The sequence below is a fragment of the Aegilops tauschii genome, chromosome 1, assembly GCF_002575655.3.
Source record: "Aegilops tauschii subsp. strangulata cultivar AL8/78 chromosome 1, Aet v6.0, whole genome shotgun sequence".
In the NCBI taxonomy this organism is placed as follows: domain Eukaryota; kingdom Viridiplantae; phylum Streptophyta; class Magnoliopsida; order Poales; family Poaceae; genus Aegilops; species Aegilops tauschii.
In genome coordinates, this window is record NC_053035.3 from 477,353,538 (window position 1) to 477,380,227 (window position 26,690).

At 43.7% G+C, this 26,690-nt stretch overlaps 1 protein-coding gene across 1 annotated transcript; it reads right to left on the reverse strand.

The window, feature by feature from the left end:
* Window positions 1-14,588: 14,588 nt before the first annotated feature.
* On the reverse strand, window positions 14,589-17,523 carry LOC109746298 (large ribosomal subunit protein bL21m). Its single transcript, XM_020305422.4, has 5 exons — window positions 17,041-17,523; window positions 16,854-16,934; window positions 16,127-16,228; window positions 15,208-15,282; window positions 14,589-15,112 (listed from the first exon to the last, which is right to left on the reverse strand). Exons 1-5 carry the CDS (start codon window positions 17,449-17,451, stop codon window positions 15,011-15,013), a joined length of 771 nt encoding a protein of 256 aa, XP_020161011.1. The 5' UTR covers window positions 17,452-17,523; the 3' UTR covers window positions 14,589-15,010.
* Between the last annotated feature and the right edge of the window lie 9,167 nt (window positions 17,524-26,690).

Genomic DNA, 26,690 nt, shown 5'->3' on the forward strand with positions numbered 1-26,690 from the left:
CGGCTCGCTTCAGTGCTTGTAGTCGTCGCTAGGTGGTCTATGAACCTGGATGCAATTTTTACTTCTAGTGTTATTTGTACTGCTTTGAAAGATGATGAATAGATTGGAAGTTTATCACACACAAAAAAATTCAAACAATGAACAGCATGTAAATACTTTGTGTTTTTATCTTCATTTGTTTCACGTTTTTCTTTGGCCGCTAGCTATGTAATGCCTTGTGAGCATTTTTTTTGTTCTATTATAAATCACACCGTAGGGGCTTTCACTACGATATTCCAATCAAAGAACATGAATTGCCATGGACATACAAATTTATTGTGCTTGTTTTTTTTTCAAAAGGAGGTTTTCCTCCGGCCTCTGCATCCGAAAGATGCATGCGGCCATATTATTAAAGCACATTCAGCAAAACACAAAGTCTGATATCCGAAGTACAACCCACAAAGGGAGCAAAGATAAATAAAAGCTAAGAAAACAAATCATAGCCACAACCGGCTGGACGAAAGGACATTAAGGACCTATCCTATTATGCGATCGCCATTCAAACCGGTTGAAGGTAACCCATGCTACCATCTTTCATCAGTTGCACCCAATATCCAAATGCTTCCTGGAGCCCATCGGAGTGAGTAGCAACCACGTACGGATCCATGTCGTAGCTATGAAAATAACATGCAAGAAGTTTAAAATACATAGTCTGTTAAAAATCATATCATTCCTGCAGTTCCATAGCCCAAAGAAGTGTGCATATTCCAATCCGAATACTTGACGCAATATCAGGTTGCACTCCATTTGGCCACGTCCCAAACAACGCGTCTATACTAGCTGAAGGAGTGATGTTAAAGGTTATATGAATGGATCACCAAAGTAACTTCGCGAGAGGGCAATCAATGAATAAGTGTTGGATTGTTTCGTCATGAACACAAAAGCAACATCGTGTGCTACCAACCCATCGTCGCTTTAGTAAATTATCTTTGGTAAGGATCACTTGTTTGTGGACAAACCACATGAAAATTTTGATTCGTAAGGGAACTTTACTTTCCAAATGTGTATCGATCTTGGGATTGGGCCAGAGTTAATTGAAGGAAATATGCCCTAGAGGCAATAGTAAAGTTATTATTTTATATTTCCTTATTCATGATAAATGTTTATTATACATGCTAGAATTGTATTGATCGGAAACCTAAATACATGTGTGAATACATAGACAAACACCGTGTCCCTAGTAAGCCTCTACTTGACTAGCTCGTTGATCATAATGATGTGATGGATAAGACCCATCCATTAGTTGAGCATATTGACCGTTTAGTTTTTTTGCTATTGCTTTCTTCATGTCAAATACATATTCCTTCGACTATGAGATTTTGCAACTCCCGAATACCGGAGGAATGCCTTGTGTGCTATCAAACGTCACAACGGAACTGGGTGATTATAAAGATGCTCTACAGGTATCTCCAAAGGTTTTTGTTGAGTTGGCATAGATCGAGATTAGGATTTGTCACTCTGAGTATTGGAGAGGTATCTCTGGGCCCTCTCGGTAATGCACATCATAAGAAGCCTTACAAGCAAAGTGACTAATGAGTTAGTTGCAGGATGATGTATTACGGAATGAATAAAGAGACTTTCCGGTAACGAGATTGAACTAGGTATAAAGATACCAACGATCGAATCTCGGGCAAGTAACATACCAATAGACAAAGGAAATAACGTATGTTGTCGTAACGGTTCGACTGATAAAGATCTTCGTAGAATATGTAGGAACCAATATGAGCATCCAGGTTCCGCTATTGTTTATTTACCGGAGTGGTGTCCCGGTCATGTCTACATAGTTCTCGAACCCGTAGGGTCCACACGCTTATTATATGAGTTATGTGATTTGGTGACCGAATGTTGTTCGGAGTCCTGGATGAGATCACGGACATGACGAGGAGTCTCAAAATGGTCAAGAGGTAAAGATTTATAGGACAATAGTATTCGGACACCGGAAGTGTTTCGGAGGGTACCGGGTACATATCGGGTCACCGAAAGGGGTTCCGAACACCCCCGGCAAAAGATATGGGCCTTATGGGCCAAGAGGGGAAACACACCAGCCACAAGGGGCTGGCGCGCCCCCCATATGGGCCGGCCAAGAAGGAGAAGGAAAGAGGGGATGGGAAAGGAAAAAGAGGGAATAGGATTCCCCCTTCCTTCCCTCTCCCCCTCTCTTTCCTCCCCCCTCCGACAGATAAGGAAAGGGGGGCGTCGGCCATAGGAAGGCCCCAAGTAGGATTCGACCTACTTGGGTGCCTCCTTGGCTGCCTCCTCTCCCCCACCTATATATATGTGGGGGGCGCCCCTAGCACAGAGAATATCAATTGTTAGCCGTGTGCGGCGCCCCCCCTCCATAGTTTACACCCTCGGTCATAGTTTCGCGGTGCTTAGGCGAAGCCCTGCGAGGATCACTACACCATCACCGTCACCACACCGTCGTGCTGATGGAACTCATCTACAACCTCAACACCTTGCTGGATCAAGAAGGCGAGGGACGTCACCGAGCTGAACGTGTGCAGAACTCGGAGGTGCCGTACGTTCGGTACTCGATCGGTGGAGCTCGAAGAAAGTTCGACTGCATCAATCGCGTTGTCAAACGCTTCCGCTTTCGGTCTACAAGGGTATGTAGACACACTCTCCCCCTCATTGCTATGCATCTCCTAGATAGATCTTGCGTGAGTGTAGGAATTTTCTGAAATTGCATGCTCCATTTCCTAACAATGGCATCCGAGTCAGGTCTATGCGTAGATGATATGCACGAGTAGAACACAAAGTGTTGTGGGCGGTGATCGTCATACTGCTTGCCACCAATGTCTTATTTTGATTCGGCGGTATTGTTGGATGAAGCGGCCTGGACCAACCTTACATGACCACGTTCATGAGACCGGTTCCACCGACAAACATGCAATTAGTTTTGCATAAAGGTGGCTGGCGGGTGTCTGTTTCTCCTACTTTAGTTGAATCGAATTTGACTGCGGCCGGTCCTTGTTGAAGGTTAAAACAACAAACTTGGTAAATCACCGTTGTGGTTTTGATGCGTAGGTAAGAACGGTTCTTGCTAGAAGCCCGTAGCAGCCACGTAAAACTTGCAACAACAAAGTAGAGGATGTCTAACTTGTTTTTGTAGGGCATGTTGTGATGTGATATGGTCAAGACATGATGTGATATACGTTATTGTATGAGATGATCATGTTTTGTAAAAGTTATCGGCAACCGGCATGAGCTTTATGGTTGTCTCTTTATTGTATGAAATGCAAACACCATGTAATTGCTTTAATTTATCACTATGCGTTAGCGATAGTTGTAGAAGCAATAGTTGGCAAGATGACCACGACGCGCAATGATGGAGATCAAGGTGTCGAGCCGGTGACAATGGAGATCATGACGATGCTTTGGAGATGGAGATCAAAAGCACAAGATGATGATGGCCATATCATGTCACATATTTTTGATTGCATGTGATATTTATCTTTTATATGCATCGTATTTTGCTTAGTACGGCGGTAGCATTATAAGATAATCCCTTAACTAAAATTTCAAGGTATAAGTGTTTTCCCTGAGTATGCACCGTTGCGACAGTTCGTCGTGTTGAGACACCACGTGATGATCGGGTGTGATAGTCTCTGGGTTCAAATACAACGGGTGCAAGACAGTTTTGCACATGCGGAATACTCGGGTTAAACTTGAGGAGCCTGGCATGTACATACATGGCCTCGGAACACTGGAGACCGAAAGGTCGAACGTGAATCATATAGTAGATATGATCAACATAGAGATGTTCACCATTGATGACTACTCCATCTCACGTGATGATTAGACTTGGTTTAGTTGATTTGGATCATGTATCATTTAGATGACTTAAGGGATGTCTATCTAAGTGGGAGTTCTTAAGTAATTTGATCAATTAAACTTTAATTTATCATGAACTTAGTCCTGATAGTATTTGCAAATTATGTTGTAGATCAATAGCTCGCGTTGTAGCTCTCCTATGTTTTTGATATGTTCCTAAAGAAAACTAAGTTGAAAGATAATAGTAGCAATGATGCGGACTGGGTCCGTGATCTGAGGATTATCCTCATTGCTGCACAAAAGAATTATGTCCTTGATGCACCGCTAGGTGACAAACTTATTGCAGGAGCAGATGCAGACGTTATGAATGTTTGGCCAGCTCGGTATGATGACTACTTGATAGTTTAGTGCGCCATTCTTTACGGCTTAGAATAGGGCAGCAAAGACGTTTTGAACGCCATGGAACATATGGGATGTTCCAAGAGCTGAAATTAGTATTTCAGGCTCATGCCCGTGTTGAGAGGTATGAGACCTCTGACAAGTACTTTGCCTAAAAGATGGAGGAGAATAGCTCAACCAGTGAGCATGTGCTCAGAATGTCTGGGTACTACAATCACTTGAACCAAGTGGGAGTTAATCTTACAGATAAGATAGCGATTGACAGAGTTCTCTAGTCACTATCACCAAGCTACTAGAACTTCGTGATGAACTATAATATGCAAGGGATGACGAATATGATTCCCGAGCTCTTCACGATGCTGAAATCGGCGAAGGTAGAAATCAAGAAAGAGCATCAAGTGTTGATGGTTAACAAGACCACTAGTTTCAACAAAAAGGGCAAGGGAAAGAAAGGGAACTTCAAGAAGAATGGCAAGTAAGTTGCCACTCCTGTGAAGAAGCCCAAAGCTGAACCTAAGCCTGAAACTGAGTGCTTCTACTGCAAAGAGAATGGTCACTAGAAGCGGAACTGCCCCAAATACTTGGCAGATAAGAAGGATGGCAAAGTGAACAAAGGTATATTTGATATACATGTTGTTGATGTGTATTTTACTAGTGTTCGTAGTAACCCCTAGGTATTTGATACCGGTTCAGTTGCTAAGATTAGTAACTCGAAATAGGAGTTGCAGAGACTAGTTAAAAGCGAGGTGACGATGTGTGTTGGAAATGATTCCAAGGTTGATATGATCACCATCGCACACTCTCTCTACCTTCAGGATTAGTGTTGAACCTAAATAAATGTTATTTGGTGTTTGCGTTGAGCATGAATATGATTAGATCATGTTTATTGCAATATGTTTATTCATTTAAGTCAGAGAATAATTGTTGTTCTGTTTACATGAATAAAACCTTCTATGGTCATACACCCAATGTGAATGGTTTATTGAATCTTGATCGTAGTGATACACATATTCATAATATTGATGCCAAAAGATGCAAAGTTGATAATGATAGTGCAACATACTTGTGGCACTGGCGTTTAGGTCATATTGGTATAAAGCGCATGAAAAAACTCCATGTAGATAGACTTTTGGAATCACTTGATTATGAATCATTTGATACTTGCAAACCATGCCTCATGGGCAAGATGACTAAAACTCTGTTTTCCGGAACAATGGAGCGAGCCAATGACTTATGGAAGTAATACATACCGATGTATGCGGTCCGATGAGTGTTGAGGCACGTGGCAGTATCGTTATTTTCTGACCTTCACAGATGATTTGAGCAGATATGGGTATATCTACTTAATGAAACACAAGTCTCAAACATTTGAAAAATTCAAAGAATTTCAGAGTGAAGTGGAGAATCATTGTAACAAGAAAATAAAGTTTCTACGATCTGATGGCAGAGGCGAATATTTGAGTTACGAGTTTGGCCTTCATTTAAAACAATGTGGAATAGTTTCACAACTCACGCCACCTAGAACACCCCAGCATAATGGTGTGTCCAAACATCGTAACCGTACTTTATTAGATATGGTGCGATCTATGATGTCTCTTACCGATTTACCACTATCGTTTTGGGGTTATGCATTAGAGACAGCTGCATTCACATTAAATAGGGCACCATCTAAGTCCATTGAGACGACACCGTATTGATAACCCACAAGTATAGGGGATCGCAACAGTTTTCGAGGGTAGAGTATTCAACCCAAATTTATTGATTCGACACAAGGGGAGCCAAAGAATATTCTCAAGTATTAGCAGTTGAGTTGTCAATTCAACCACACCTGGATAACTTAATATCTGCAGCAAAGTATTTAGTAGCAAAGTAGTATGGAAGTAACGGTAGCAGTAGCAAAAGTAATATTTTTGGGTTTTGTCGTGATTGTAACAATAGCAGCGGAAAAGTAAATAAGCGAAGAACAATATGTGAAAATCTCGTAGGCATTGGATCGGTGATGGAGAATTATGCCGGATGCGATTATTCATGCAACAGTTATAACATAGGGTGACACAGAACTAGCTCCAATTCATCAATATAATGTAGGCATGTATTCCGAATATAGTCATACGTGCTTATGGAAAAGAACTTGCATGACATCTTTTGTCCTACCCTCCCGTGGCAGCGGGGTCCTAATGGAAACTAAGGGATATTAAGGCCTCCTTTTAATAGAGTACCGGACCAAAGCATTAACACATAGTGAATACATGAACTCCTCAAACTATGGTCATCACCGGTAGTGGTCCCGATTATTGTCACTTTGGGGTTGCCGGATCATAACACATAGTAGGTGACTATAGACTTGCAAGATAGGATCAAGAACTCACATATATTCATGAAAACATAATAGGTTCAGATCTGAAATCATGGCACTCGGGCCCTAGTGACAAGCATTAAGCATAGCAAAGTCATAGTAACATCAATCTCAGAACATAATGGATACCAGGGATCAAACCCTAACAAAACTAACTCAATTACATGATAAATCTCATCCAACCCATCACCGTCCAGCAAGCCTACGATGGAATTACTCACACACGGCGGTGAGCATCATGGAATTGGTGATGGAGGATGGTTGATGATGACGACGGCGACGGATTCCCCTCTCCGGAGCCCCGAACGGACTCCAGATCAGCCCTCCCGAGAGAGTTTAGGGCTTGGTGACGGCTCCGTATCGTAAAACGCGATGAATCTTTCTCTCTGATTTTTTCTCCCTGAACGTGAATATATAGAGTTGGAGTTGAGGTCGGTGGAGCACCAGGGGGGCCACGAGGCAGGGGGCGCGCCCAGGGGGGCAGGCGCGCCTCCCACCCTCGTGGATAGGGTGTGGGCCCCCTGGCCTTGATTCTTTCGCCAATATTTTTTATTATTTCCAAAAATAATCTCCGCGAAGTTTCAGGTCATTCCGAGAACTTTTGTTTCTGCACAAAGATAACACCGTGGCAATTCTGCTGAAAACAACGTCAGTCCGGGTTAGTTCCATTCAAATCATGCAAGTTAGAGTCCAAAACAAGGGCAAAAGTGTTTGGAAAAGTAGATACGACGGAGACGTATCATGTATGAACTATGGTTTGGCAAGAAACCTAAGCTATCGTTTCTTAAAGTTTGGGGTTGCAACACTTATGCCAAAAGGCTTCAGCCTGATAAGCTCGAATCCAAATCAGAGAAGTGTGTCTTCATAGGATACCCTGAGGAAACAATTGGGTACACCTTCTACCAGTCCGAACGCAAGATTGTTGTTGCCAAGAATGGAACCTTTCTAGAGAAGGAGTTTCTCTCGAAAGAAGTGAGTGGGAGGAAAGTAGAACTTGATGAGGTAATTGTACCTTCTCTCGAATTGGAAAGTAGCTCATCACAGAAAACCGTTCTAGTGATGCCTACACCAAATAGAGAGGAAGCTAATGATGATGATCATGAAACTTCAGATCAAGTTACTACTGAACCTCGTAGGTCAACCAGAGCATGTTCCGCACCAGAGTGGTATGGTAATCCTGTTCTGGAAGTCATGTTACTAGACCATGGCGAACCTATGAACTATGAAGAAGCTATGATGAGCCCAGATTCCGACAGATGGCTTGAGGCCATGAAATCTCAGATAGGATCCATGTATGAGAACAAAGTATGTACTTTGGTGGACTTGCCCGATGATCGGCAAGCCATAGAGAATAAATTGATCTTCAAGAAGAAGACTGGCGCTGATAGTAATGTTACTATCTACAAAGCTCGACTTGTTGCGAAAGGTTTTCGACAAGTTCAAGGAGTTGAATATGATGAGACTTTCTCACCCGTAGCGATGCTTAAGTCCGTCCGAATCATGTTAGAAATTGTCGCATTTTATAATTATGATATCTGGCAAAATGGATGTCAAAACTGCATGTATATCTTTAAAAAGAGTTGTATATGATGCAACCAGAAGGTTTTGTTGATCCTAAAGGTGCTAACAAAGTGTGCAAGCTCCAGCGATCCATCTATGGACTGGTGCAAGCATCTTGGAGTTGGAATATACGCTTTGATGCGATTATCAAAGCATATGGTTTTATATAGACTTACGGTGAAGCATGTATTTACAAGAAAGTGAGTGGGAGCTCTGTAGCATTTCTGATATTATCTGTGGATGACATATTGTTGATTGGAAATGATGTAGACTTTCTGCATAGCATAAAAGGATATCCGAATAAGAATTTTAAGAAATACCTCGGTGAAGCTGCTTACATATTGGGTATCAAGATCTATAGAGATAGATCAAGACGCTTGATAAGACTTTCAATGAGTACATACCTTGACAAGATTTTGAAGGAGCTCAAAATGGATCAGTCAAAGAAGGAGTTCTTGCCTGTATTATAAGGTGTGAAGTTGAGTAAAGACTCAAAACCCGACCACGGCAGAAGATAAAGAGAGAATGAAAGTCATTCCCTATGCCTCAGCCATAGGTTCTATAAAGTATGTCATGCTGTGTACCAAACCTGTTGTGTACCTTGCCATGAGTTTGGCAAGGGGGTACAATAGTGATCCAGGAATAGATCACTGGACAGCGGTCAAAATTATCCTTAGTTACCTTAAAGAGGACTAAGGAAATGTTTCTCAGTTATGGAGGTGATAAAGAGTTCGTCGTAAAAAGTTACGTCAATGCAAGCTTTGACACTGATCTAGATAACTCTAAGTCTCAATCTAGATACGTATTGAATGTAGGAGCAATTAGCTAGAGTAGCTCCATGCAGAGCATTGTAGACATAGAAATTTGCAAAATACATACGGATCTGAATGTGGCAGACCCATTGACTAAATTTCTCTCACAAGAAAAACATGATCACACCCCAGTAATCTTTGTGTGTTAATCACATAGCGATGTGAACTAGATTATTGACTCTAGTAAACCCTTTTGGTGTTGGTCACATGGCGATGTGAACTATGGGTGTTAATCACATAAAGATGTGAACTATTGGTGTTATATCACATGGCGATGTGATCTAGATTATTGACTCTAGTGCAAATGGGAGACTGAATGAAATATGCCCTAGAGGCAATAATAAAGTTGTTGTTTTATATTTCCTTATTCATGAAAAATATTTATTATTCATGCTAGAATTGTATTATTCGAAAACCTAAATACATGTGTGAATACATAGACAAACACTGTGTCTCTAATGAGCCTCTACTTGACTAGCTCGTTGACCAAAGATGATTAAAGAATGATGTGATGGACAAGACCCATTCGTTAGCTTAGCATATTGATCGTTCAGTTTTATTCAAAGAGTTGACTAAAAATAACCACCGCTGAAGCCACGTGTCAATGATATTACAAAACATGTTCCATCGCGACTATCTCTATAATGGATCAAGCAATATCCCCAAATAATTATATTTCAGATGTGTGTAGCATCATCTAGCTATCTGTGCTGAGGAGGGTTGGGGCTCTCGCCCCAGGTAGGTGAGATTGGGCATGGCCCAGGAGGTGCTCGTGGGCGGAGAGTTTTTCTCATCGTGGGCACAGTGGGTGGTGGTGGTGGTCGGGACGCTGTTGCGCTGCCCGTTGGATCGACACCATTTTTTTTGAAAAGGAGGTCATCCCCCGGCCTCTGCATCGGAAAGATGCATGCAGCCACTTTATTAGAGCAAGTTCACCAAAATAAATAGTCTGGTCTGCAAAGTACACAGAAGGAGCAAAATAAAAAAGCAACTCAAAGCCACAACCGGCTGGACGAAAGGACATTAAGGACCTATCCGTTATGCGACCGCCATCCAAACCGGTTGAATATAGCCCGTGCTACCATCTCCTACCGGTTACACCCAGTAGCCAAATGCTCCCTGGAGCCCGTAGGAGTGAGTAGCGACCACGTACGGATCCATGCCGTAGCCCTGAAGATAACCTGCAAGAAGTTAATCATATAAAGTCTGTTAAAAATCATATCGTTCCTGCAGTTCCATATAGCCCAAAGAAGTGTGCATATTCCAATCCAAATACTGGACGCAATGTCAGGATTCACTCCATTTAGCCACATCCCAAACAACGCGTCAATACTAACTGGAGGAATAATATTAAAAGCTATATGAACGGACCGCCAAAGTAACTTTGCAAGAGGGCAATCAAGAAATAAGTGTTGAATTGTTTCATCATGAACACAAAAGCAACATCGTGAACTACCTACCTATCGTCGCTTTAATAAGTTATCCTTGGTAAGGATCACTTGCTTGTGCACAAACCACATAAAAATTTTAATTCGCAAGGGGACCTTGACTTTTCAAATGTGTATCGATCTTGGGATTTGGCCAGAATTAATGATGTCTAAGTACATTGATTTGACCGTGAACACTCCATTACCCGTTAGCTTCCGGTTCAAGGTGTCTCCTGATCTGAGAGTTGAACGTCCATCAACCTCCTCACTAAGTGTAACCAGGAATTCCATCGTTCCCCTACTAGAGACCTCCTGAATTGGATATTCAAAGGTACCGTCTGCAAAACCGTTGCTACGTAATCCTCCTTACATTGAGCAATATGATACAGGGAAGGATACTGGAGAGCTAGCGATGTGTTACCATAACCAAGTATCCTCCCAAAACCTTGTTGATGTTCCATCCCCAACAATGAATTTCACCCTTTGGAAGAAGGTTTCCTTCACTCTCATGAGTCCCTTCCAAAATGGTGAATCATTAGGTCTTACGGTAACCTGAGCGAGGGTTTTAGAGTGCAAGTATTTATTTCTCAGTAATTATGAGTCCCTTGTTGTTGGATCGACACCATGGGCCATGGACGTGGAATCGTGAGAGCTCGCATGAGCCAGGGCCATGAGCAATGGCTGGGGATTGCTGGGTAGGGGCCGTCGACAGTCACTGGGTCGTGTCCCCCACGATCTACCGGGATTGGCATGCAGATGCAGATGGAGGCATGGACCCAGACTCGGAGGCTAAGACTGGGCTAGGAGCGGAAGGAGGTGCCTTTCGATCTTCCCACCATGGTTGGGGTGCAGTGATGTGGACAGTCAATAGTGTCTTGGGAAATGGATGCCGGGGCGCCGGCTCGGATGGCGATCAGCATGGTTGGCTCTCCGGAGGGCATCATGACGGCGGCGGTGGCTATGCCTCTGGGTTGTGTGGGCGGCGAGGGTTGTAGCGGCGGATGTCTCAGGCTCAGTCCCTGTTGATGGAAATGGCAACACCCAGATCTGGATTTGGAGGCCTGTTCTCGGCGCAGTTGCCCTGGAGGCTTTGGTGGCACGAGTGAGCTGCCGAGCGAAAGCTCTGCGCTTTGGTGCCGATGCCGGCGACACCTGCGGGTGCTGCTCTCCTCTCGAGGACGGCGTTCTGGTTCTTCTCTCCGTGTCAGGGTTCCAGGTGAAGACCCTTGTCGGCAGCGGCGACGCCTAGCATCGTTTCCTCTCTTGAGGTCCTTCTGTGTTCATTTTCGATTTCGTAGTTGCATGCGTTTATGTTGTCTAGTTATCCCGAGATCTGCTTTGTAAGATGCCCGCCTCACTACCTTGTATCGTTCGGCCATGCACTTTGGTTTGTGCTTTATCTATAAAGCTGGGGAAAGCCTGTTTCGAGAGATCTAGCTAAAACAGGTACATATTGCGGTGTATACAGTGCTATAGTCTGCATAAGGATAGATCAAATCCTTATTTTCTGAAAGCCTCACTTACAGTGGTTGAGGGCCATGTCAAGATCATATAGGGTATGTAACAGGTAACGATCTTTGAGCAATGGGAGGATTCTGCTACTGTTTATAGTGCTGCTGCCACAGTTCCATTTTCCCCCTCGACATCAAGTCTCCACCAAAGCTCAACAGAATAAATGGCATCACTGTGCAATCCCCACTAGCACTAGGCACACTAGATCTTGTAGCCACAAGGTCAAAACTAATGGGCCTAGTCAAGTCAGGTCAGCGTGTGTGCTTGTTCTTCCTTCATCCTCCCAGACCATGAGAGTCGTTCTGCCAAATTTAGGATTCGATTTGTTTTGTTGCGTGTTGGTGAAGTTTAAGGGATTAATCACACCTAACAATATTTGTCTAAGCTGTTTCAGAGTGTTCGAAGATGATTTTTAAATTGTAATGGCAATGTACCGGTGAAAATTGTGCAGAGGAATTTGGAAACGTCTCCATCCGTCCGTCGATATATGATAGGAGTATTGCTGTTTGTGATATATGAATATGAATTATGATGAGTGCGAGACCAGAAAGGCGCCACAGTTCATGTCGTCGTACAACTGATAGCTGAGTTTATAAAAGAAGGGTTTTAGAGTTTTTGTGCCAAACTTTATGGCTAAAGTGCTGGTGAGTCTTGCGGTATATGCCATGCTATGTACAGTACCCACGAACTTTCTTCAGAGTCCAAGTGTTCATATATTTTTTGTGAACGTGCAAAAGCTCTGTGTATCATTCCATTGAAAGAACTCATTTTACAACTGTTCATCGGACTAATGTTTTCTGAATGGGAGCTTACTCGAAAAATCAATGGATTAGGATATCTCGGAATCTTCTTGAGACAAAGATTTACAAAGGGAAAAAAGCTTAGGCCACTATTTCGGCATATTCGCTGCACACTTTAGCTTTCCAATCTAGGCGAAACAGGTCGAGATCAAGCGAATGGAGCCTCACAAGAAAAAGAGAAAAAAAAAGTCTGAAACCACTATTGCAGCATATACTTATGTCTCCTTTAAGCTTGATTTGAACCATAGGAGGGGAGGATCATGACCTTTTTCTTGTCACAAGACAGGCCTCTATGACAGATATAGAGATAGAGATAGATGAACCGATTGCAACAAAGGGAGGGGAAGGGATTGGATAAGCTCTACTTCCATTCCAAGACACAAAGTGGGGGATGGGAGATGACACCTAGAAAGGAAGATGCAAAGCATAGTGCCAAATCAGCCAATCTTGAAAATAAAACAGACACTTGAAGAGGATATGCCCCAATGTGAATGCTGGGAACAGTTCCTCCATTACAATCCCAGGGAAGTGCTTTGTTTGTGCCCTGCAAGCAATGACACCCACCAATGGTGCCATGGCATGGCTTTGCCTTTGGTGTAAAGTGCCTTTGTGCATGCATCATTGCCCTCAACCTCCCTGCCTTTGTTTTTTTAGGTGTTGCTGGCAACTTTGGACTGGTGGAGGCTATGTAGGTGAACATGGTTCGATTAATTAAAGTCTCGGAGATTAGCTTTCAGTGTGAGACCTACAAAGATCATGGTTAGATGGGGATTTCCTCCGGTTCTGTTAGTGCTTAGGATGAACATATGTTGATAAATTTGTCGGCTTAGCATCATGGTAGCATAAACTCAATAGTTTATCCACAGTGAAGGCCTGGAATTTCATGCATGTCTATGATATCCTTTGGTCTGCATTGGTGTTACTATCTGAAAGGGACTTGCCTATGTGAAACTAAGCAAAAGCAGGCTGCTAATCTACACAACCACAACCACAACCACAAATTGCTCCAAGCAAAAGAGAACACAGATCAAAAGTCAGAACCACCAGAGTAATCACCAAAGATCACCACCATAAGCACCTCGGATTAAAACTAAAACTACTGAACCGAAGGCGGTAGAAAATTATCGCACACAAGGATTAGATTAACTGAAAGCATCCTTCGGTGCTAACGCCACTCGCACCATTTCTATATATTGCCTTGGAAAGTGGATGCCTGGGGAAGAAGAAAGGCGCTACGGTGAATCCAGTTGTGGCCGAGTTGATGTTTCTTAACACAAAAACGATGTGCAACCCTTTGCGCAATTCCTTCTAATATAATCGCCAAGTTGACCTGAGTGAACGTGAGAGGACATATACTGGTTGGTTTCCAATTTTGTTGTGTACTACAGGTAGATCGGCGGTCTCCGTAGGATTGATGGGCATATCAAAAGGAAATGGGAATATAATTAGCCATGGAAAGTGAGAGGAGGCTAATGATTATTCCCCATGCCCACTGAGAGTAAACTGAAGGTTTATTCCTTGTCCCAGGAGTTAGTGCCACACTACGTCTGGCTGCTGGGCCTTCAGGATCAAAACGGATCTACTCTACTGTGAAATGATGCTCAACTTTGTTGAGTGAATGGATGGATAACTCCTGATGGAGTAACCATGATCAGATTACTGGTAAAAAAATGCCTTTGGTAAGTATAAAGGATAAGCTGTAGCAATGCATCAACTTTGGTGAGTGAATGAATGGATAACTCGCCCGCTTTTCGGTTACCAGTGAAAAACGCCTTTGGTAAGTATAGAGGATAAGCAATAACAGTGCATTGTTTGTGAAAGACCAGATTGTCAAACTGATGCATAACTACAAACACAACACTTCAGTTACATCTGCAGGCCCCCGGAAGGCGTGAGATCTCGGACCAGGTGGAAACTAAACATTTCAGTTTCATTATTTATGGATTGAAGAGTAGACAGTGGACATCGCAGGGATGTGTATCAGAGCACATTCAACAGCGTATGGTGAAGGAAACAAAAAAATAATAGAAAATCAGTGTAGCTCTATAAACTACAGGAGCTGATCCACACCAGGGTATCCAGATTCTAAACTTATCAAGACACTGGAGCTGATTACATGAGAGGCATAGCTCGAGAGGCTTGCGCGTTAAAATGACGATACAGAGACAGAGCCTTCAGCTTCGACTCAATCTTTGAATTAGTTAAGCAGAACAAAAGCAACAGACACGTATCGAGAATTGACCGAGGAATGTCCAACACCAGCATCAAGGATCGCTTGGTATTGTCGGCATGAACACAAAACAGCAACCTTCCTTGATTCATCATCTTAATTTAGGCAGCAACAGCGGCACTCTCTGGCTTATCTGTTCCTTCTTGTTGAATAAAGGACTTGTCTATTCCTTCGATGTTGGTTATCCTCAGCTTTGTCAATTCCTGGAATTGTCACAGCAGACAGTAAGAAGAACATATCGAGAGGATAATGTCCATAATGTCATGTAATGACTGAAAACTGAAATGGTATGAAATACCTGACGGTGTCCCCTTGTTCGGCGGTAATTTTTCCTCCTTTTCTTCTTGAATATGATAACTTTTGCATCTAGAGCCTAAGAAAGATTGTCAAGAGAAATGACCTCAGAATTGTGCAGTAATATATTTACAATAAGACCCTAGTAATACCAAAACTGGGCTCTGGTTGAGTAATTATAAAAAGTATATGTACTAACTGCAAGACTGCAACAATAAAGGTTGGGGCATAGACACTCGTCCTTCTTATCAGTGTTGCTATACGTGTTTGAGCACATAATGCCAGTATAATGAAAAGGTAGCAGAGGTAGGAGGGCCAACCACTAGATATTTTCCATTAACTTACAATAAGCATGTCATTTCTGTTACAATAGTTTTTTTGGGGGGGGGGGGGGGGGGGGGTTCAATGCAATCCAATGTGGTGCCCAATGAATTAGTTCAAGTCCTAAAAGAGGGACCAAAAAGGGTCCATATTGGTATATAGGTTGAGCAGACATCCAATTGGACTTTGCAACACTAGCATGTTAATATCAGCAGTTAATGGTGACGTAACCAAGGGGGTGTAATGGGATACATAAAAGAATTTATATTTTTTAGTGTAAACAATCCTGTTATTGGGCACATTGCCAGTCTTAATGATGGTAGCACAATAGACGAGTACATCAGCTTTCAAATGCAGTGATCAGATCAGTAACTAGGCAGAGAATAAGACTGGCATGCAATATGTTAAGACAAGGATATTCAGATAAAGCTGAAATCTGCGTACATATTGCCTAGTGCATAGTTTGTAGAATGCAGGCGTAACATTTAATCAGACACACTTATGAACTTGCTCCAAGAAACAGAGTTCATAAACCATTGCATGGACTTCATTCTAATGAACATGACAGAAAAAAAGATAGATCAAAGAAGTGGCATCCTTACATGCTCTTCGACGACAGCATGAACAGTAGCATCAGTAAGAATTGGCCTCCCAATTATTGTTTGAGCTTGTGAGCCAAGCATGAGAACTCGATTTAAAACTAACTGCACCAAGTGATTCAAATGACAACAGCATCAGAAAAATTACCAATGGAATGACCGAATGAGAAGCACAAGTAAGCAGAGATCTATATTTGCTACTGGAATCATTAAAATAATTTTATCAACTAGTCACTGGTTCACTGCAGTTGCTCCATCATCTTGGTTTGAAAAATGGTGGGTTTAAGAAAAGTATGATAAGGGTGAGGAGTTGTGGCTCGTGACACTAATGCAACTAAAATAAGAAGGCCCCTAAATGAACATAATAACATAATTCATCACCAAATGAACAGAAGATAAGCCTGTACTAAATCTTGAGCTTGTAATCACAAAGGTTACCCTATTATTCTTAGTCATAGGTTGCAGCTTTTATCGAGGAAACAAAAACGCAATTACGAAATAGTTGCGCCCAAGCATGCAATTCTATTATCAGCTAAGAATTTAAGGTTTGGCCATAATGATATAATTCATCACCAAATGAACAGAAGACACCTGCATGCTAACACTTGAACTTGTAATCAAAATGGTTACCCTATTAGTCTTACTCATATGTTGCCGCTTGAATTGAGGTAACTAAGACGAAATCAAAACTATATTCAATCGAAATAGTTGCCCCCAAGTGCCACATTACCTTGTCATTCACATCGCAGAACTTGAGCCTCTCCGTGAAGATGGAGTCGCCGTTGCTCACCTTGAACTGGTGCGAACCAATCTGCAGGAACAAGCAACGCGCACCCAGGTCACCAACCAGATCCACTCCCCGGCCCGACGACCGGAGCCGAACCTAAGCGCAAAACGGAGGAAGATTCGGGCCTGACCTGGACGACGGCGAAGACGGGCTCGTAGGGCTTGAAGGGCTTCTCGTCGGCGCCGAGCGGGCCGACCACCTTGTACCCGATCTCGTTCGCCTCCGCCAGCTTCTCCTCCTCCGTCTTCCCGCTGGGCGGCTTCGCGGCGGGCGTCTCCTCGTCGTCCTCCCCCCACTCGTCCCCGCTCCCGTCCTCCTCGTCCTCGTAGTGCTCCTCGTCGTCCCCCTCGTCGTCGGACGAGCGGGTCGCGAAGTGGCAGCGCGGGGGGAAGAGCCGGAGCGAGGCGGCGGCGCGGGGGGCGAGGGGCCGGGGCAGGGAGGTCAGGGTCCGGGCCGCGATCGAGGCAGGCGCGAGGGGCTGCGGGGCGTGCGGGACGAGGCCGCGCGTGAGGAGGCGGAGGAGGGATCGCCGCGTCGCCATGGCTACGGCGGCGGCGGCGGCGGCGGAGGGAAGAGGGAGGAGAGGGGAGGGTAGAAATGGAAATGTTTATTTTGCCAAGCGGTTTTGGCGAGGGTTTAAGGGAAGGGAGTGACACTGCCGGTGGGGCCTGCTCACTGTGGCCGCGGGGAAAACGGTTAGATGAGTCTCTGCGTGATCCAGAGGCGAAGGCGTACTGTTGGTAGGGGATAGGGATACGCTTTGAGACAAACGATTTGCAACATTACCGATTTGTCATTCGGTTTATGAAATATTCCTGACCTAAGTTGGAAATTAAGAGAAATATGTAGCCCAGAACAAGAATTTACATGTTATGTGTGTATTCTCAGTTCTCCGTGGCAGGCGTAACAGCAGCTTGAGTCGTATGCTTGTGGAACTTCTGATTAATCATTTACTTTCAGGTGCGATTAAACTTTATTGAGTTACATAATGACACATCATTAACTTGTTACACAGATACCAATCAAGAAGTGGGGCATATACTTCAGTAATGATCATATATATTCTACTTAAGAGTGCCACCACTCACAAGGTAGAACAAAGTTTTTGTTTCCGATGTGTGCAGAATAAGTCCAACTAATATAGACTTTCATTCCCCAATGTACGTCGAGTCACAAACTTAGTAGGGTCTTTTGTGTCTATAAGTTCGGTCTACAAAGACGAGCAAAATGAAATTCCTCTGGTAGTGATGATTGGTAGTCATTATTGGTTCTTTCTCCTTTTGCTATGTTGGAAGAGTTTTTAACATCTCCATTAGTCAATCTTCAAATCCTTTATTTGTACATCATAAATTAACCGCATATACATGATGTGAAATATCTTTGTGAGGCATTAAAAGTATATTCAACTAATCCAAGAGTGTTTCTTATGTTGTGGTCAAGCCACCCGAACACCAGCATGTACAGTCGTGGTAGTAAAGTCAAGCCTTCTCCTATTTATCTTTTGATGTATATATAGATTGTTCGTCGTTGTCAAGGTAGTAGTACTACTTTCTTCCTTGCATAGGCATCTCTACTCCTAATGGACGACTTGGTGAATAGTCCGCGCGGTTTATTTTCGCTGGTTTTTTTTCGCCATCCTCCCACCTCCGTTTTATTTTCGTCATCCTCCCACCTCCGTTAACTCGCTATCCTTTTGCGAAAAAAACCAGTGCCAAAAAAACCAAACGATCGCTCCCTCTCTCTCTCCCTCCCGCTGCGACCCCTCCTCTCGATCCACCCCCTCCCGCTGCGACCTCTCTCTTTCCCTCTTTCTCCCACTCCACCGCCGCCGCCCCGCCTCCCGCTCCGCCGCCGAGAGGCTATTGAGGAGGCGGCATCGATATCCGAGAGGAGTCGCCCTTCGCCGCCGCCGAGATCCCGTGCCTCTCTACAGATCCCTCTCGCTCTCCTCTTCGCCCATCCATCTCGATCGAAAGTCGAAACCCGCCTCCCCTATGTCTCTGCTGGTGCTCGACGGAAGACGAGGGCGGCTCCTCCCAGCGATTCCCCGTGGTCCTCGGCGGAGGCGACGGCTAGGTCAGTCCTCTTTCTCTGGCTCACCCAATTTGCCTGGGCCGGCGAGCTAGGGTTAGGGTTACCAGCGAGACGCCGCCGCCCCGTCATGTTGCAGGTGCTGCTATTACCCGCCGTCGGCCCCGTGTGCTTGTGGCCGGCCCGTACTGATGATGTTGTTCTATGGCTGGCCGCCCTGTGTGTTCGTGCTGCTGCTTACTGTCCCCTGTGTCGTGCTCATGCAGCTGCAGCGAAAAGACAATGGGGTGATGGGCGCCGGGGGCGGGCACTGGCGGTCGGCGGAAGGCGCTGTGGAGGCCGGCGGCGGGAGCGGACTAAGCCGAGGTACTGCGTGTAAGAGGAGCTGATAATTTGCGTTTTCCCCGGCAGCGCGATTCATGATAGGGTAGGACCTGGTTGTGGCCTTCTTCCGCGACTTCTTGGGCTCTGTCAGCCCCAACCTCCGTTTCACCATCGACGGCAGGTACGGCCACGACCCCTCCGCCATTGACGTCACATGGCACCTCAAAACGCAAATTATCAGCTCCGCGGAAGCTGTCGGCTGCCAGATCAGGTACGTGAACAACTGCGTCCATCCATCTTGCGAGTTAATTAGCATAAATAAATGCCCAATTTATTCCAGTTACTTTTCAAATTCTGCAGTGCAGCCTAATGTGTGAAGCGAGAAGTTTGGATCTGGTGGTAGAAGTCCTTTGAACGTGGACAAATCAATACCAAAAATGATGTGGTTCTTACAATCTTTGTGTACAGTGTTTTTTGGAGGAGCAAGTAGGTGGAGCACACGAGTGACGTGATACTCCAAACTCTGACCGGAGACGTGATACTCCAAACTCTGACTAGACTAACTCTTAGCATCTCATAATGTGATGTCTACACGAGATGGAGCACGCCGCCTCGTCGATGCATGAGCCGGTGAGGTCTAAATCAAGCTGTGCGTGTCTTGGTGAGAATTTTTGGACTGCATTTTGTGGTTGCGAAGGAAATTGTGGGCGGTGTAGGATCTATACTGTACGTGGATTGCAATAGCTGGATTGATGGTAAGGTTTGATCAATGAACATCAACATAATTTATAGTTTGATTTAGGACTATGCATCTTCTTGCACTGATTTTCATCTCTTTGGAGTTCCCTAAAGAATCACTTTGAGTAATGCTTATTTCCCCCAACTCTAAATTGTACCAATGAAAAGTAATTACTTTGAGCAGAGAAGAGGAGGGCAGCAAGGAGGAACATGGGGGCGTGTGGCTGGGGCGTTTCTCTTGCACTAGGGTCGGGAAGCGATTTTGCAATAGGTAGTAAGTAAGCTATTTCTTGTGAATCTTGTAAGTTTCTGCATTTTCATGTTCTAATGTTAGTATTTGTTCTTTTACAGATTTTATAGGGGGTAGAAGGAGAGTTTGTGCGAGGGTGCAGGTGCGCCGGTGGTACTGGTTGGACCCATGGAAGTTCTGAGCTCATAATTGCTATGAAATCTACACAAAAGTTTGTGATTTTGTTAACCTGACTAGAGCTTGATGTTCATGTCAGTCCTTTCTTTAGATGTTAACCTGCCATTCCTTTCTAGATGATGACTTGCTGTTCTTCTACTAAGGCGGTGCATCTAAGGTTTCTTTACTTGCTAACTGACTATTCAGTTCAACAATGGCCCATGCGGTAGAATCGAGGCTGCAACTCTGGCACTTCAAAGAGGAAAGGAAAACATGACTACTTCATGGCGAGGTAAGGAGTGGCTTAATTGAACCTGCTACATTGTGATTGTTACATTGAGATTGTTCAACGACTCATTTGTTAATTTTGATTTTAATTATACTGTTGAACAACTTAGAGATGTCATAATATTATTATAGAAAATATATTATGGTATATTTCCTACAGAGATCAAGCAGAGCTGATATACCGCATTTAGATAACTCTGTGCAACAGTGTGGAACTATCTGAAGTACATTTTTTCTCTTATAAAACCAATGATGAGCGAGTCCATTAGGTTTTGTTCTGTGATACAAAAGGTTGTAGACAACTTCACAAGAAAAATCATTGCAGCTTAGTCTTGACGACTACAATTTCAATTCGTTATTCCAGTCTAGCACACATGTTTTATAGACTTTCTGAAATATCTATTCTTGAACGCACGGACACTTAGCTATACTGCCACATACACCTATGAGTGTCCATGGCTTAAAAGTCTTCTCTCCATTTTTTAGATGAACTTTTTTGGACGGAGTCCAACCTCCCTGCCATGTTTACATTCACGACAGTTTCTATTGATACACGCAAATCCTTTATATGCCGATGAACAATAAACAATTATGTCTTCTTTACATTCCTCCTCATATACTTTTGTGGTTATGATACTCTGATTATAAGGTAGCAACTTTGTGGTCTGCAATCCATAGAAGTATACTGAATTATGATATCCATCGATCTAATTTTGTATAGGAAGTTTCAAAAACTAAAGAATCTGTGGTACATGATTTGATTTACTCATTTAGATTTTAGTAAATTGTGAACGAAAGTTTTTTGCACAAAGCCAGTGCACCACCCTTTCTACACACATCATTCATGGATTGGCAGACTAAAGGTTCTATTCCACATCTTTGGTGTAGTTCATAAATGGGCTAGAGTAAAAATAGACCAGAATCGTTATATGTGCTTAGGGAAGTGGGATTAGATCAAGATGCTTTTTGACAAAATGAGAAATCAATGGCTCAAGGAGAGTAAGCCCAAGGAGATAATTATTGTTTTCCTTTAGTAGCTTGCCGCATAATTCATTCAAGCATATTTAGAGTGGAGCAGGAATATTCAAACAAGGAAATGTACACCATATCTGTTAGTATACATGTGACACTTTCATGTCTTTCGACTAATGATGCCTCCTACCAGGTATCACTAATAGCACATTCATCACAACATTTGTATAGCTCATTCTGGTGTAAGTCTGTCCAATTTAGAAAGGATTTTAAAGCGGATTCATACAGGTTATAGAAGTCAGAGTCAAATAATATAATAAGTGATTTGTGTAGAAGTCAGGCACAGCCATCCCTACCATGGCATCGGCGTGGCCTTCCCTGCCAGGCGCGGCGGCTCCTTGGTCCGATCGCGGTGCTGATGCAGATGGATCGACGAGGGTTAGCAGGCTCGCCGGCTGGTGTTTCCTCGGACGCATCGCTGTTCCAATCGTGATGGCATGACCATATGAGTCTACAAGACTTTGAGGCAGCTCATTTGTGTGGATGTTTGTGGCTGGGCACACAATCCATTAATCCTTCAAATTTTCGCACAGAAGGTGCCCTCCTTTTCCTCTTTGCATTTTTTCTTGTTAATTTTTTTAGATTGTTTGTGTTGGCAAATGGAAAAAGACTCAGAATCCTTGATTTCTACTTTCTACCAGAAGCTCGTACCTGATATGTAAGCTCACCAGCCAAGCTGTACATTTGGATTTCAGTAGATATAGTGGAGTATATTTACTCACATTGCCCACAACCTGTTTGAAGAAAATTCTCTTCGAACTTGCTGGTATGAGGTTGTTGTTTTTGATAGATCTATCTAAGCAATGAAAGTTTGATGTATATATATGTATGTCTTGGGCGCCTATTCTTGTCCTTATCAGGTTCGAAGATAAGTGCGTTCATTAGATTAAATTTTGGTATTGCATCGCTGAGCACTTCCTGTGAATTACATGAACCAGGTGTATGTTCTCTAGCCTCTATTGCGCAGTTTTCCTTTTTGCAGTCTGTCCAGATGAGAACTGGGAAATGGCAATTTGGTTGAACTGAATCAGCTCCAAGCTCCTAAATTTGTGCATATCTTAAAAACACTGCAGTGCTACCTCTCCCTGTAGTAATAAATAAGTATAGTATGAAACTCATATATGCTTATTATTACTATTACTTTTGCACGTTCAAATCAATTCCACTGATAAATCAAATATGTTTTTTTAGAACGGATGGTCCACTGTAGAAGAAGCACAAGCATCATGTGGCATTGTAGTCATTGGTGAAGATTGATATGCACTCAAATGTAAGACTTATGATGGTGTTTGGTGACCGATAAAGATGATTGGAAAGCCTCTTTCCAAGCATAAGGTGAATCTTGTATATTTCACTTTTCTGAAAACTATATCGCCATTTATTTAGCCAGTACGATGTTTATTTTCTGAAAACTGTATTGCCCTTGTAGCCCTTGTAGGTATTTTTCTTCTTGCGCTAGAACTGTCGGAGATGCTTAACCCAGTCAGTTGCGACTAAGCTGTAACATAACTATATTTAGATCACCCTTGTACTGAACTTGTAGTCTGTCATTCCCATGTTTATAACTGCTGACCTAACGTAGCAACATAGATTACAACAACCAGTAGTGAATAGTGGCTACTTCAAAATGTATGGTATTCCTACGCGGTGCTAGGAATGCCTTTCCCCTTAGATATGTAGTTGCATAAAACACTGGCATATAGAAAGATCACGAGCAAAAAAATACATGCAAGTGTATATAATGTCATTTTACTTTAAGCAGATATCTAGGAAAACAAGGGTGGAAATTGTGATTTCAGAAGACTCGAAGTTTTCAATGGGCATGCATCTTTTTTTTATATACTTCTCACATGGCTTATCAAGTATATTGAGACGTTGTAACCAGACTATATTTGCAAAGTAAGGATTAGCAGTTCATGATCCTAACCAGATATCCACAAATCTTGTTTCAGTGCACCATTTACGTTGCATGATGATATCTCAATCCTTGTGTATATTGAGTAATTCGGCAAAGATGTAGTTTACTGAACACTTGCGTATATTGAAGTCGGTTTTAGTTCCAATTTGGAATATACTATCATGCATATAAGCATGTTAAGAGAAGCCTGATTGGTTCGATTGATTTGCTATAGAACTTTTTATTAGACATGAAGGTGTCTGCCCCCTTTTTTTTACAAAAAAGAGGGTATACCTACTTTGAACAAAAATTGCTTGATATGTTTTCGAGTCGAGCGAGAAAACACTTGCTAATCTCTTATTCATATGCTCTTTTTGTGTAGCTTAGTTGTCCATCTAGGGGTATTGGTGGTCATGCCGGAAGCCCGGAACATATGCGGAATGAGGCATCCATGGTCAAGCTTCAATAGACTTGCTAAAGTTAAAGAAGCTCATGATGAACTTTTGCAGACAATGTTTCTGATGTTCAAGAGAGAACTTTGTAAATGAGGACAATGTCGCGAGCTGCAAATCTGTAAATGATGTTGAAGAGAGCTGTAAATGTCTCTACAACAACGGACCTGCAGCCTGTAGGTAATTGGTCTTGTGTCTTCCAGCTGCAATAAAACAAGTCTAAGCGATCAAGGTCCTATTGTTCAATTAAGCTGGCCATTTGCTTGCTTTTGTGCCTACAACATGCTCGCTGAATTGTTTTGTCGTAGTATGAAAGCTTGTAAGCGCCAGATTGAGGTCCTACTAATAATAAATTAAGGTCGCTGCTTGCTTGCTTGCTTTTTTTCTCAGTATGGCAAGCTTTACTGTGAATTAAAAGGAATTGAGTTCCTCTGAGTACAGTTTATTTATTGGTGAACGGAAGGCCATGTAAAGAGTAAATGGCAATGGAGCCTAATAGAACATATACATGGCGTCGTGTGCTGCAGAGTTGCAGCGTGTTCCTGCATTTTGGAATATGGAATAGAATAGATACATGACATATGATATGCTAGATATAAATCTTCAGTTTGGAATTCTCAAGTGCAGTTTGGTGTACTGTCAATATTATTTCAGGTCTAGGTTTAATTTAGAGTTCTTATGGATGTGATATTTGGCACAACCTGATGTCCAAGGACATCCATGGTTTTTTTACATGTTAGTCGGTCACCTCTCTCTCTCTCACCTCTCCCCTACATGAGAGAGCAACCCCTCCATCATGGCGTAAACCTAGAAGACCGCCATTGTCAGCGGCACCTCCCTCTCCCTCAACCACCCAGCGGTTGCATCTGTCCTCCATCTCCTTCAGGCCATCCTTGGCTAGGTCAGCGGGGATCGGAAACACGAGCACTCACTTACTCCACTTCTGCAACTTTGGGGCAGGAGAAGAATAGCATAATTATTATGTCTGCATGGAAGGTGCGTGTTAGATGTTTACGTAGACAGTGTATGTCATACATCCTGATCAAGATTGGGCATGGCTAGGGATGAAGAGCATGGTGCGGGAGGCAAGTGTGGAGGTCGCAGAGGAGGATGGGGACACGCTCGCGAGGCCCTACAGAAACATGAGCTCATGGGCGCCGACCTCCCTCACCCATTGATGCTATCCAGAGTGAAGGTAAAGTGCTGGCGGAGAAGGCAACAACTGCCTCTTCGGAGATTTACTCTGCGCCGTCGTCCATGGGGACGAGGCCGGGGGAACCAAAGGTGTTAGCGGAATTGGAGGAGGAAGAGACAACAGGGATAATGATTGCATCATCGCTTTGTAACTGAGAGCATGACGGCAATGGGTACTACGTTGTGGGGGAGGAAGGAGGTTAATCGGTTGGGTGCGCTCCAACTGGAGCTATCGGTGGCGGCACTATGCTTCTGCCTTGTGGCGGCAGTGTTTGAGGCGATGGACGGTAGTGTGCTATTACTGGCATGGTTTAGATTCCTCCGATCACTATGTGCACAACTAGGTGACTCTCGAGAAGGGATGCGTTATATGCTTGGCTGTGGTGGAGATCATGCCTGCTACGTATGTGTCATCACCACAGTGGTTCGAGCGCATCGACTGATTCAATGCCAACGACCACTATGACAAGGCCAACCTCCTCTTCTTCATTGACACGAGCGCCATGGATGCCCTTCAAGACCCCATGTATGTCTCGCACGAGTTAAATATATGTCCAGTCGGCCTGAAGCGTGCCAACATGCATCATTGTTAGATTGGAGGAAGAAGATCAAGCTATTTGAGAAAGTCCAACCATGGGGAAGAAGGCACACAGGAGGAGTGACCACTGAGTCAATGTTATCATCGATCGAGGACGATGACCGTAATGATTTTGCTGACATCTTATTTGGAGTTGATGCTGCCAACTCCTCGCCCCATAGCCTAGGAGGTCAGGACAGCCACTTTACTGATACTGCCACATACAGTTGCGTGCAAGAATTGTTGTGGGTATTTTTTCTATACATGTGAAATTTTAAGTGCTTATGCTTATATATGCAACCGGTAATTTTTTTAAATGCCCGTGGCAACACACGGGTAGTCTACTAGTGATAAACAATGTCCCTGATAGAAGAACTATAAAGCATATTAAAAAACATATGGACATACTAGTTGTCGTCCTTTTAAGACTTCGTAAAAAAAAGTGGGTTGAGAACAAAATGGCCAGGGATGGAGGAGGCTACCTGCAAAGAAAAATGGCATGCTTGCAAGTAACCAGACCCTCAGGAGAGAAGATGGTCTGCATCTGAGAGTATTTTTGGATGTGCATGTTGAGTAGACCTGACCATGGGCAGCCTGGCCCGGTCGGCCCGACCCGACCCGACCCGACCTTGTCCACGGGTCGGGCTCGGGCCTAGATTTCAATCCCGACGGTCGGGCCGGGCCAGGCCCGTCGTATTCGCGCGTTAACGAAGAGGCCCGGCCCGAGGCCCGGTGGGCTTTTAGCGTGATGGGCCGGGCTCGGGCCCGATTTTTAGGCCCGACGGCCGGGCTGGTCCAGGCTTGGGCCTGGGTTTTTGCATCGGGCTTTGGTAGGCCCGGC

Bases quoted from the DNA above. Each gene is read 5' to 3' on its own strand.
- LOC109746298 (XM_020305422.4), bottom strand. From the start codon at position 17,451: ATGGCGACGCGGCGATCCCTCCTCCGCCTCCTCACGCGCGGCCTCGTC. The intron at 16,935-17,040 runs GTCAGGCCCGAA...TTGTTCCTGCAG, and splicing joins CCGTCTTCGCCGTCGTCCAG to ATTGGTTCGCACCAGTTCAA. The intron at 15,283-16,126 runs GTAAGGATGCCA...AATCTTTCTTAG, and splicing joins ATGCTGTCGTCGAAGAGCAT to GCTCTAGATGCAAAAGTTAT.